We start from the raw sequence: 13241 nt of genomic DNA, 5'->3' as shown, positions 1-13241 counted from the left end.
TTTTGTTACTCAATAGAACAAAAATCATTGAATAACAATTGATAACTCGTCAGTGCAATAAGTTGCACATTAATTAATTATGCTAATTTAAAAAAGTTACAGCGCCCTCTTGTGTTCAAATCTTGAGATCTGTGTTGTGCTAATGGGTTCCACAGGATCTTATTGGACTTGGAGGTTTTGTTTCACCCAGGGAATAACACCCGAGTCTGTCTTGGAATGGTTGGTGTTATATTTTTCTTTATTTATAGGTTAAGTCCATCCTAACAAATATTTTAGTTTAAATAAAGTCAGAAAAATGAAAGGAAGACGACAGTGAAAGTTTTCAGCAAGTTTTGAAAGTAAGCAAGTTATCAATTTTTGAAGGTGTGATTAATGAAACACAACTCGACAACTCCACAATGTAACTTTTTTCTGCTTCTATTCAGGATGGACTTCCCCCTTTGATTAAACAAAAAAAAAAAACAATCTTGAAAATAAATAGAGATAAATAAAGAGAGAGATTAATAGAGAGGGGAGAGAAGTGGAAAAGAGGGGGGGGGGGGTCAGGAGATAATGGGGACTTTGGTAGACTGTAGTACTTTTATTTATGTATTTATTCATTTTTGTTTTTATTTGTTTGGGGGGGGGGGGGATATCAATGTGTGCACATGAGGATGCACATCTTTTAATGAGTATAATCATGGTTTCAATGCATTTTGACTAGCAGTATTCATCACTTACTACACAACTTGAACCATCCTTCGGTATCCCATCACAAATATAGCACCCCCCACACTTATACTGAAAACTTCACCCTCTCTCTCTCTCTGGCTGTATGTCTGCCCCCCCCCCCTCTCTCTCTCTCTCTCTCTCTCTCTCTATATATATATATACAGTGCATACACACACACACAAACAATCCAATAAATTAATTTACATTAAAACACAATTTGAACAGGTGTCAAGATAGATAAGCCAAAATTTCCATATTCAATCAATATTTTTAATCATCTTTTAACTACATGTATCTCAAATACATTACAAAATCACAGGAAGTTTTGACAATGGGGGGGGGGGGGGGGGGGGGGGGGGGGAGACGTAATGCATAGTATGAAGTAGATTCATTGTAAGAAAAATAAATTGTATTCATGATGAGGTACACTTTTCTGGCTCTTAAAGGAAATTTCCAGGCAGTTTTTTTTTCTTTTTTTTTTCATAACAATGATCAAACTCATTCCTTAATACCAAATCTATTAAACTGCCCCAACAGATTTTGAACAAGTATAAGTCTACTGTACTAGCAATACAGAGAATTAATTCATACAATGACTTTCAAATGTTCAATATCATTGTGTACTGTTAGAGGGAGAAAATCCATCATTGATTCATACAAGGCATGGAAACCAGACATAAATCAACTTCCTTGCTACTTGCCTTTGATGATTTGATGATTTAATTATATTTTTAACAATATTTTCCCTCCATTACGTTGATGACAAAAACAAGAATTGCCAGATACCCACATTTGTACAGCATAAAACATAAACTTAAACGTGAATACATTTCAATTACTAATCATGGTATTTACAAAATTGTGAACTACTTAATCTCAATCCTCCGATAGTGCACAATTAGAATATTTTTTCACAATGGAACAAAATACTTACATGTCCAGTTCAAATCTATACCTACAATGGTACAATGTATTTATTTAGCAGTGAATAGACTGAGGCAAAAAACACATTTATCTCCCGACATCTACAAGTATTTTCTTCCCTTACATTAACATATTGAGAAACAACTTTCAGTGTCAAGTCATGATGAAAAAAAAATACATGAAGAACAAATACTTTCCAGAATGACAAAGGGAATGACCATTACTCAACATGTATCAGGAATTTTCAAAATAAAATATTGGTTCCTGTTTATAGAGCACTTGTTATGCTTTATGACACTTCTCTTTACCTGCATGTAGTAATACCTAGCAACAAAATATGTACTGCTCTGGTTAGATGGGTACGATTTATGGTACCTTACTTCTATTGCAACAAGATCTTTCCCACGTATGTGTAAAAGCAATTGTTCATCTTGCTTTAATAAAGCGGCCTCTAACAGATGCCCCCCATCTTTTCTTTCACAAAGAATTAATTTTTCTACTTTCCGTTTACCAGAAGACTGTTCGCGGATATACTTAGCTCCTTTGCAGATAATGCAATGGACTGGCAATACATGCGGCTTATCAAAGTCATGGCTGGTAGAGGGTTGATTTTCATGGGATACTCTCGACCGCAGCAGTCTCTTGGGTGCAGGGGCATCCTCACTTGCTGACACTTCCTCTGGATCTTCTGTAGATGTCTTCTCAGCATCTGTGGGTTTAACAAGAAAAAGAGAAGGAAGAAAGGAACAGACAGGGGAAAAAATACTGATTAAAACCAATTTTATCAAAATCATTCTGATTTTCTGAATATATAACTCAATGTGGTGTTGGTGTTGAAAGTGTGGATCAAGCTGCTGAACCGAGCTCCAACACTGACTGTACTTGAGAAATAGCTCAATACGGAGTGATGTCACGCCTTTTATGTGATCCACTCACGATTTCAAGCGAAAAGGCTATACAACGAAAGTGAAATCAGTGAGAAATGGCATTCAAATTTCATCAAACAGGATGTAAAATCTAAAATCGTATTTTCAAATCAAAAGAGAAAATGTTATTAATCTTTAGAAAATAGACACATATATAGCTCTGATGATTTGTAAAACATTTTGACTGTAAATTGGATTTCGCTTAACTTTGCTGTGACGTTATCATTTGGTTCATGATCTTAAGATCACCAACACCAACACCGAACTTCAAATCACAAATTTCCCAATCTCTAGGCGATTTGTGTTGGGGAATAGGGAAATAACAAATAAATCGTCAAAGCGAACCATGATACTCGGTTCAGCAGACAACATTCAACAACATATTTTCGAGGTCAATTCCAACACCAGCCTCATTTCAAGTTCAGTGTTGTGGCTTTTGACACTGAACTTGAAATCGCCAGTAGATCTAAATGTGTAGATGCAGAACAATTATTGCACAATTGCACCTACCGGTGTCTTCCTTTGCACTGCCTCACACACGCACAGATCAAACACTCTCCTTCTCTTCTTTGTCTTTGTACTGTACTGTTTAAATTATTTTAGCAGCATTTAATCATTGTTTATTACCTCTCTTCTTCTGAAATCTTGTCAATGCTCTACTGATTGTCGTTACGTTGCAAAAGTGTCGGTAACATTCAGCATGATATCCTCGAAGCCGAGTATGGTGCTCCCTAGTAAAAGAAAATGTGAGAGATGTAGACTAATAAATAATTTCTATTAAAGTTCAATCTGCTAAAATACAAGAACTGCTGGACCTAGTTTAAGTAGTTAGGCCTATGTAAATGGCTTAATTTCTTGACACAAGCAAGAGTCAAGAATTAGACTATTTTATAATTTATCTGTAGACGAAAAAAAGTAGAGGGTCTAGACAGTAGTAGTAGGGACAGGGTCTAGTAGTAGAAGATCTAGACCTAGAAAATCTATCCTGTAATCCAGGACCATAGACATAGTAGATGAGAGGTCTAGATCTAGTCTGTTCTCTACTACTCTAGACCAAATTTGTAATTTCTGCTCTTTTTTCAAGTGCAATTTTTATTTCGGGGAAAATGTGAACACTTTTCATTTCATGCAGGCCTAGTCTAGATATCTAGATCTTTACCAATATATTAGGTGATAACTTACCTGCTTGTTGTCGATGACTGAAGACCGACTTGTCCCACACCTTCACTTTCGTGTACGTGTTCTTGCAACTTCTCTGCAACTTCACTTTCTAAACTCTCTTCCACGATTACCCACTTAGCTGCACACTCCTTACACTTTTGATAGCTTTTATCACTAAATGGTATAATCTTGCTCTGAGTATCGATGACATGTATGGAACAGAAAGCGGATTCACCAGCCTCAGAATTGTCCGTCTCACTGGCATCAAACGACTCAGAAGTCGCCATAGTACACAGTGAAAGTCGCAGTGCACAGTGAAAGTCGCATAGGCGTGCGCATAAAACAAAGAATATGATTGGCCAAAAGCCAGTCACTCCACACATCATGCTATCAGCAACGTATTGTGATTGGTCATTCTTACCGTAGAAAGTGAAAAATTGTCTCAAATTTGTTTTTTGTTTTTTGATATTTTCAGAAAATGTGCAAGTTTTGTTAATGACGAGTTTCAGATGTGACTGTAATAAATATTTTTACACATGTTGACCAAAATACAGCTAGATACAAATTTGAGGCACGAGATGAAAAGAAAATGCACCTCGGCCCGCGGTCTACTTGTAATTACCCTTAGAAAGGATCATGCCAACCCTGATAATCCCTTTTTAATCTTATAGGTGATTATATTGTAATAAATGGAACCCATAGATTGGTGGTAGCCCTGGTCGAGTTTCTTCTGTGAAATTTTTTGTTTTTCTCTATATTTTCATGGTATTTAATGCTAAGAAAATTAGAAAAAATGGATAATAAGACAAAATGTATATTCTAAGGCTACAAACTTTGAACAAAAGATAGTTGAAACAAATATTCAGAGTTAAAAATAGTCAAAGAAACCATATATTCTGTGCTGATGTTTTTTCACTATCTTTGGTGGAAGTCTTTCACAAATTATTATATGGTCAGGAATGAATTTTACAGAATGTTCAACCCCTTGACAACTAAATTCTCTCATCTTCATAGGCTTTACACAGAGATCACCCGGTTCCAGCAGGCAATGGGTTAAATACAGTCAAGGTGTTATCACAGCTAGGGAAGACTCTTGACAACCAGAGATCATTGAAACATTTTGAAGTCCTGTTGACAATCCCCCAAATATTAATGTTCACTATAATAATATCTTTTCCCTCTGTCATACTGGCATTATACAGTATATAATTAACAAAATGTAGAAACCAAAAAGACACACTCCAATACTGCTGTAAGTAGAACAAATATCTTACTTCCATCTCTCACCATGTTTCTTTTTCTTTATTCAATGTTCCGTTGTAAATTAGCCCTCATTATTGCAAAATTATGTTATGCACAAGAAAATATTTGTTAAATGTCAATACATTGAATTTTTTGATGAGGTTATATCACTCATAATATATATATATATATATATCTTTATTCACGTGGAAGCGCGGTTCAGTTTAACAGGCAGAGCATTATTGCACATTAGGAGAAAAGATAACAGTCTATGAAAGGACAAAAGAGAAGGGTGTTTTTATTAGAGAGCTGCCCATTCTAAAGGTTAATGTCTCTAAGAGATAGAAGGCCATTATATGCTTCCTCCGTGCATCCATGCATTCTCTGTCTCTCTGTCCTAGATGCTTTCAAGCTTAAAATAGCAAACGACAGTGTCTGCCTGCCCTTCGTCTTGTCACCATGCTGTGAGCAACCCCGCCGCTTCTCTCTCGCTACATTTAAATTCCAAAATCTAGTTCTGTCCCGCAGGTGATTGCCAGGCTTGTCCTTCTGTTCATATTAGGTAACCTGGTAATTATCTCGGGGGATTGACTGCCACTAACCCTCCTTAACCCTCATCTCTATTGTCTTTTAAAGAATATTTGATTATATTCACTATCCCATGCTGGTCATCAAACGAGGAATACATTGGTTATATATATAGATGTATTATGATGTTGCATCTAAGAATACAATTTGTCATATGCCATAATTTAGATACAATATGGCTCATCTCTAGGATTCTCTTCACTAGTCTGAAAAATACCAGACAAACCGGACAAAAAAAGATTTCACATTATTTTTGTGCCTCTTCGTTCTACACAATGACAATGGAGGAAACAGAGAAACATTGGATATAAAGTATAAATATGACTACATGAATGATATTATTGCATGGTATTAAATTTGCTAATCATTGTACATATTAACTGTCAAGGAAATAAGAAAATCTGGCAGTGCTCTCTCTCTCTCTCTCTCTCTCTCTCTCGCCCTCCCCACTCTACATTGTAACTAAAAATCAAGCCACTCTGTGAAATGTACATGATCTATTTGGCAAGGGATAAGAACGTGCATGTGCAGGAGGTGGGGGGGGGGGGGGGGGGTTACCATTTGCCTGTTCATTGTAGTTGTGATTGATTTATATATTGTACACCACTTTTAACAAATAAAAAATGGAATGTTTATAACATTATACAGATGTAATGGCTAGACAATGAATAAAATGAAGACTTGGGTGGGGGTGGGGTGGGGGAGGGGGGGGGGGGCTTTAACCTCATGTACCCTTAAATCATAATGCTTTTGTGTGAAATAAATCAGGTAATATATATGATTAATTCAATACCACTAAACCCACATAAGAAAGCACAACTACTTTTACTGATTGTTTTCCTTTTGTTTCTGTTACTTTCACTTTCAGAAACTCAGCATCTTAAGTCCTTACCTCCCCATGGTTAGAATAGAGCAATGTCTTTCAGTAAGCATGCACCACCTCTTGAGAGGCAAAGCGTTAATGAAGTGTAGATATTGAGTGAGAAAGATAAGTCCTTGTATTCAGAGCTGAGTGTACTTGATAATATGATGGAAAGTATATAGATTTTTACTTCCTTGTTGTGTGATATTCTACTCATACACTATGCTAACCTTGGTGTTAAGGTATGGGTTTAGAGTGCATTAGAAGATGTACTGTGAAGTATCAAAATGCAAGCCAGACGTATTTGATGATGTATTTTGTCCTTTATGTCTCCTCTTGATATTCAAAGTTAAACAATAATTTGTCAAAGAATAAAATACATATTTGGTCTTCAAGAAAAGATGAACACAGTAACACATGAAAGAGGCATCATACATTCCTGTCAGTGATATAAAATTATTACATTATAAACATCACATGAACACAAATTAACAGCAGACAACTCAATTTTAATGCTTAAAACTTGAAAAAATAATGCATATCATTACCAAAAAAAAAAGAAGGTAACTTAAGAAATAAATGTACATAATCCTTATTATCTGATGAGAGTTTTGAACCCCAAACCTCCCAGGTGCGCAAGACCACTGCTCTACCCTATCACTGAGCCATTAAGCTTCCTCATTAATAATTTCTTTTCATATCATGCATAATAATGTGCAGTTACAGAATTTAAAAAAAGAAGACATAATATTTTATTATTGTATTGTGTGATAGTGTAACTGCAATCTATTCTTGCTGACTCACAATCGTATTTCCTTGTAGAATGTGGCTTGACCTGAGATGTCTAACCTGATTTCCTATCTGAATAAGTTGTCATTTCAGCAAGAAGGAACTATCAGATTCTTGGTGCAAATCATGAGATAATAAAATTAACCAGTGACCTCTTATTAGTTAAGGAACTTTTTCACTTCTTTTGTTTAGCATTCATTTTATTTAATTTCATTTAATTTTCATTTCTCTGTAATCAAAATTAATGTATAATGTTGTCAACTGACTTGTCTCATAGCCTGCCCCCCCCCCCCCACTCTCTCTCTCTCTCTCTCTCTCTCTCTCTCTCTCTCTCTCTCTCTCTCTCTCTCAGTCTCTGTCTTTTCTCTCTCTTTCCTTCCTTCCCTCCCTCCCTCTGCCACCTCCCCTCTCTACCCATATTTCCCCCTCTTTTTCTCTCTATCTCTCCCTTTTCTGTTTCAAAAATCTAAATGGAGAGTAGATGCATATTCACACTCTGACTTTCCTAGATATGAATGTCTGGCAGCATCAATAATGATGAGTTACATGTAGGAATAAGAGTGTGATTCTCATGACTCAAGCTTTGCTAATTAATTAGCAGAGTGATTTCAGCTTTTAGTGCTTGTAATATGAGCATTCATCCTGTGTCAATACAGGACAGGAAGAGCAATGTTTTGAGACTGAGACGCAGACAAGATACAAGAGGTATCCACTTATCTTTATGGGTACAATATTAGCTGTGATCCAAACATGATATACCTTGATGCTTTATACCCTCTGTTAAGCATGGTGCTCCAAACTTGCTGTTTCATGAGAAGTTAGTACAGTCAAACCTTTCATAGAAGCCTCCTTGAAGACCACCTGTCTATAATGGTCACCTATAATGCCGTCCTTTACAGCTCTAGGAATTAGAACATTTTGTAGAACCTGTTTAGAAAGACCATATTTGTGTACAGTTGCCCTGTTTGGTTCAGTTAGCATGATCAGATTGATTTGATAAACAGGGTTGATTGATAAGTAATATCTTGTTTATAAAAACATCGGAAAAGATCAAGGACATTGTTGAATCCTTGTAAAGTACATGGTATGGACCCTCTAGCTTCCAGAAGACAAACATTAATTTGAAGGCACCATGATGGATACCATTTAAACTGACATCTTATGCCTAAAACCCACAAGTAACTTATCTTTCATAAAATACTCTTAAATACTACCACACACACAGTGCTAAGCAAAGTCGTGATTTGATAGAAGCCTTGTAAACTGTCATGTTGGGCAATGAACTTTTCTTACTCCCTCTTCAGACAAAAAGTGAGCGAGGGTTTGAAGGAAGCTCAATGCCAGAATCAAATATCCATTCATGTTGTAAACATGCATTGATTCTAACATGAACATGTTCAAGTGTTTTGTGCCTTACAAAGGAAGAGTCTTGAGTCTGTAATCGTCTGAGGAAAGGAGAGAGGACAGTAAATTTATTAGAACCCAGGGAAATCACAAGAACCTGTAAAATGGCTCAATTACAAATAAGCTGCAAGGGCTAGAGGCTGTTTGTATGTATCCAAACCACTATGCTGTGGTGGATTATAACTACCAATAATCATTCATGTAAAATGTTTTCTTTTGTCTCCACTAAAAAGATATTTGTGGTTAAAAACATGAGCTGTGGTTGTGGTGATGAGTTTCATAGTCTACAAAGGCTAATAATTCACACATGAAGATATTAGTGTTGCTCTCAATAACAGACTGTAATCTCAAGCTATAGAGCCATGTATCAAGCAGACAAGAGGAACAGAGAGAGAAGTAATTAAAGCATCACAAATGGTTTGATATAAGGAGAAATGAATAAAGAGAACCTGCAGGACTAGATGGACACAGTCATTCTGGGCCCTGTTTGTAACACACCTGTACCAGTTAACAACGAACTTCCATTTTTGTGGACAATAAGTCAATTCAAATTCAAAATGCTAAATTTTTATGACAAATCTGCTCTCATCCAATCAAATTCCATGATTTCAGTAGATTATAATAGTTATTGTAACTTGTTATTGATAACAAGTTTGATAAATACAGGGCCCATGTCTCACAAATCAAGACAGGGTCACGAGCTCTAAGTCACTTTGAGAAAACAAATTTTCAAAACTTCAACATGTTTGGAAGATAAAGAGAGTAGGGGAGGGAACGAGGGATGTAGAGAAGAGAGAAGGAGGGATGTAGAGGAGAGAGAAGGAGGGATGTAGAGAAGAGAGAAGGAGGGATGTAGAGAAGAGAGAAGGAGGGATGTAGAGAAGAGAGAAGGAGGGATGTAGAGAAGAGAGAATGAGGGATGTAGAGAAGAGAGAATGAGGGATGTAGAGAAGAGAGAAGGAGGGATGTAGAGAAGAGAGAAGGAGGGATGTAGAGAAGAGAGAAGGAGGGATGTAGAGGAGAGAGAAGGAGGGATGTAGAGAAGAGAGAAGGAGGGATGTAGAGAAGAGAGAATGAGGGATGTAGAGGAGAGAGAAGGAGGGATGTAGAGAAGAGAGAATGAGGGATATAGAGAAGAGAGAAGGAGGGATGTAGAGAAGAGAGAAGGAGACATGTAGAGAAGGAGAGAAGGAGGGGTGTAGAGAAGAGAGAAGGAGGGATGTAGAGAAGAGAGAAGGAGGGATATAGAGAAGAGAGAAGGAGGGATGTAGAGAAGAGAGAAGGAGGGATGTAGAGAAGAGAGAAGGAGGGATGTAGAGAAGAGAGAATGAGGGATGTAGAGAAGAGAGAAGGAGGGATGTAGAGAAGAGAGAAGGAGGGATATAGAGAAGAGAGAAGGAGGGATGTAGAGAAGAGAGAAGGAGGGATGTAGAGAAGAGAGAATGAGGGATGTAGAGAAGAGAGAAGGAGGGATGTAGAGAAGAGAGAAGGAGGGATGTAGAGAAGAGAGAAGGAGGGATGTAGAGAAGAGAGAAGGAGGGATATAGAGAAGAGAGAAGGAGGGATGTAGAGAAGAGAGAAGGAGGGATGTAGAGAAGAGAGAAGGAAGGATGTAGAGAAGAGAGAAGGAGGGATGTAGAGAAGAGAGAAGGAGGGATATAGAGAAGAGAGAAGGAGGGATATAGAGAAGAGAGAAGGAAGGATGTAGAGAAGAGAGAAGGAGGGATGTAGAGAAGAGAGAAGGAGGGATATAGAGAAGAGAGAAGGAGGGATATAGAGAAGAGAGAAGGAGGGATGTAGAGAAGAGAGAAGGAGGGATGTAGAGAAGAGAGAAGGAGGGATGTAGAGAAGAGAGAAGGAGGGATGTAGAGAAGAGAGAAGGAGGGATGTAGAGAAGAGAGAAGGAGGGATGTAGAGAAGAGAGAAGGAGGGATGTAGAGAAGAGAGAATGAGGGATGTAGAGAAGAGAGAAGGAGGGATATAGAGAAGAGAGAAGGAGGGATGTAGAGAAGAGAGAATGAGGGATGTAGAGAAGAGAGAAGGAGGGATGTAGAGAAGAGAGAAGGAGGGATGTAGAGAAGAGAGAAGGAGGGATGTAGAGAAGAGAGAAGGAGGGATGTAGAGAAGAGAGAAGGAGGGATGTAGAGAAGAGAGAAGGAGGGATGTAGAGAAGAGAGAAGGAGGGATGTAGAGAAGAGAGAAGGAAGGATGTAGAGAAGAGAGAAGGAAGGATGTAGAGAAGAGAGAAGGAGGGATGTAGAGAAGAGAGAAGGAGGGATGTAGAGAAGAGAGAATGAGGGATGTAGAGAAGAGAGAAGGAGGGATGTAGAGAAGAGAGAAGGAGGGATGTAGAGAAGAGAGAAGGAGGGATATAGAGAAGAGAGAAGGAGGGATGTAGAGAAGAGAGAATGAGGGATGTAGAGAAGAGAGAAGGAGGGATGTAGAGAAGAGAGAAGGAGGGATGTAGAGAAGAGAGAAGGAGGGATGTAGAGAAGAGAGAAGGAGGGATGTAGAGAAGAGAGAATGAGGGATGTAGAGAAGAGAGAAGGAAGGATGTAGAGAAGAGAGAAGGAGGGATGTAGAGAAGAGAGAAGACTGGAATGAGAGTGAAATCATCCATCATTCTCTATTTGATATGATGTAGCATCAGCCGGGAGATGATAGCTTCCACTCAATCCTTCCTGGTTTTGAATATTTGATGAGTGTTTTTGTTCTTCCATTACAGGATTAGTACTCCAAGGACTAGATATTATTTTCATATTAAGGTCTTTGCCCAAGATAGGGTTTCAAACTAATTTCCATACTAACCTCCTGGTTCATTGTTTTGCATAGAGGAGTTTGGATGCTAGTTAGTGATGTACTCACTGGGGATATGAGGGCCAAACCACCCCAAACATTGCCTAGCCCAGCTCTCTTTGTTTCCATTATTTGAATATGTATGAAAGCAACCAATTTGAAATAGATATAGATTTCTCTATTTGTCTTCTGGTCATTTGAATATGTATGAAACAAAAGCAGTTAAAGATGGATTGGTTTATGCAAATTTATTCACCGATGTTTTAATGGTATCCAAGTAATTTGAATATGATTTACATAAATAATAACTGAATGAAGGAGTCTTAAAAAACACCCACTAATAAATTAGTCAGGGACTGAGTGGCATTGCAGATTCTACGAGGGAGAGAGAGAGAGACAGACAGAGATAGTATTGAAGATTCATGCATGGTTCATATTTTTATATTTTGATCCTACCTGTCAAAAGCCTGGTTCCACCCACCCAGCATTGTATTTGATATACTACCAGTATATATCTCCAGTCTATATATTTCTCAGGTCACATGTCTTGGGTTTCAAAGCATAGCTCATTAATATGGAACACAAGGAAACTCTTTCCAATGTTTTTGTGCACTGAAAGTATTATGATTACTTTGCATAGGTACCTTCACTGAACCAAAATTTCCCAAATAAATGTCTTCTTTCTAATTTTTTAAAATATCATTTGTTGTTGTGATAAATGATCACAATATTAATGTCATTGCTCACACTTTCCTCCTTGTTATAGCTCCACAAAGCTCATCAATATTGTCAACAATAACGTATTACAGTTTTCAGTTATTTTTGTTAGAGGAAGCTCTCGATCTAACTGTAATATATTTGTACAGTCAAAAACCTCCCACCTCTCTATATTTAGACCACCTGACTATAGTGTTCATGTAATTTCATGTAATTTGTCTCCCTCAAGAAAGGAATGTTCGTTAAAGAACCGGTCTAGAATGGCCTCTTGTCTACAGTGGCCACTTTCCTATACGTTTCTCTCGGGTGGAATTAATTCACAGACTTGATTGAAGTTCAAACCATTGTATTAATTCCTTTGGATGAAATTTAGTTTTCAAGTTATTATATTGTTAAATCCAGCTTTTATTTCAAGTTTTGATTATTGATGCCAATCAATCATTTTGATCTTCCATTGTCTATATTTATTGTATTTAGGTACTGGGCATGCAGGGATTTCCTGTAGCTTTCGCTGGAGAGGAATCATGGCTCACCTATAGGACGTCCACACCAAGGTGGGATTAAAGAGCAGTAGGATAGATGCAACTGTGTACTTGAGAAGTAGTATGAGGGGGGGGGGGGTGCAGTAGGGGATCACCCCTTCCCCTCAAACACACATACACACACTTAATACAGGTGATAATTTGTATAAAGAAACAAATACATGTTGTATATGAGCTCTATACCAAGGTAGAGTTTGAAAGATGCTGTAGAATAGAGAGGTATCATGGGCAGAAGAATAGAGGGCTACAGTTCCTTTGGGGATTTTGCCCCTTCCCTTTCACTTTTGACATATTTGTATTTGAAGAAAGAAAAACAATCAAATTCTAATTCAAACTTAAAGCATATGAGCTAATGGCCTTCTGGCTCCAAATAGAAGATACGACAAGGTTGGATTCTAGAGAGCTGTAATAAATACAATGCCATGATAAAGAGCTAGCAAGGCTAGTGGAAGAAGGAGAGGGTACTCTTACATTTCAGATCCTCGACTTGCACTAGAAAGGGGTGGGGGAGGGAGCAATTACCACTAAACTTCTGCAATGGTACTGAACTACCAGTAGTAGAAGACTAGTAGAAGGAA

General features: G+C 37.6%; 1 protein-coding gene across 1 annotated transcript; it reads right to left on the bottom strand.

Annotated features, from left to right (window-relative positions):
* Positions 1–1073: 1073 nt before the first annotated feature.
* LOC115928733 lies at positions 1074–4237 on the bottom strand. Its single transcript, XM_030996577.1, has 3 exons — positions 3745–4237; positions 3190–3293; positions 1074–2345 (listed from the first exon to the last, which is right to left on the bottom strand). The coding sequence occupies exons 1-3, from the start codon at positions 4107–4109 to the stop codon at positions 1861–1863; spliced, it is 954 nt and encodes a 317-aa protein (XP_030852437.1). The 5' UTR covers positions 4110–4237; the 3' UTR covers positions 1074–1860.
* Between the last annotated feature and the right edge of the window lie 9004 nt (positions 4238–13241).

The sequence above is a fragment of the Strongylocentrotus purpuratus genome, unplaced genomic scaffold, assembly GCF_000002235.5.
Source record: "Strongylocentrotus purpuratus isolate Spur 01 unplaced genomic scaffold, Spur_5.0 spur5_scaffold_3, whole genome shotgun sequence".
Classification (NCBI taxonomy): Eukaryota; Metazoa; Echinodermata; class Echinoidea; order Camarodonta; family Strongylocentrotidae; genus Strongylocentrotus; species Strongylocentrotus purpuratus.
The sequence above is the reverse complement of the archived record's forward strand: the minus strand, read 5'-3'. Positions and strand labels throughout refer to the sequence as shown.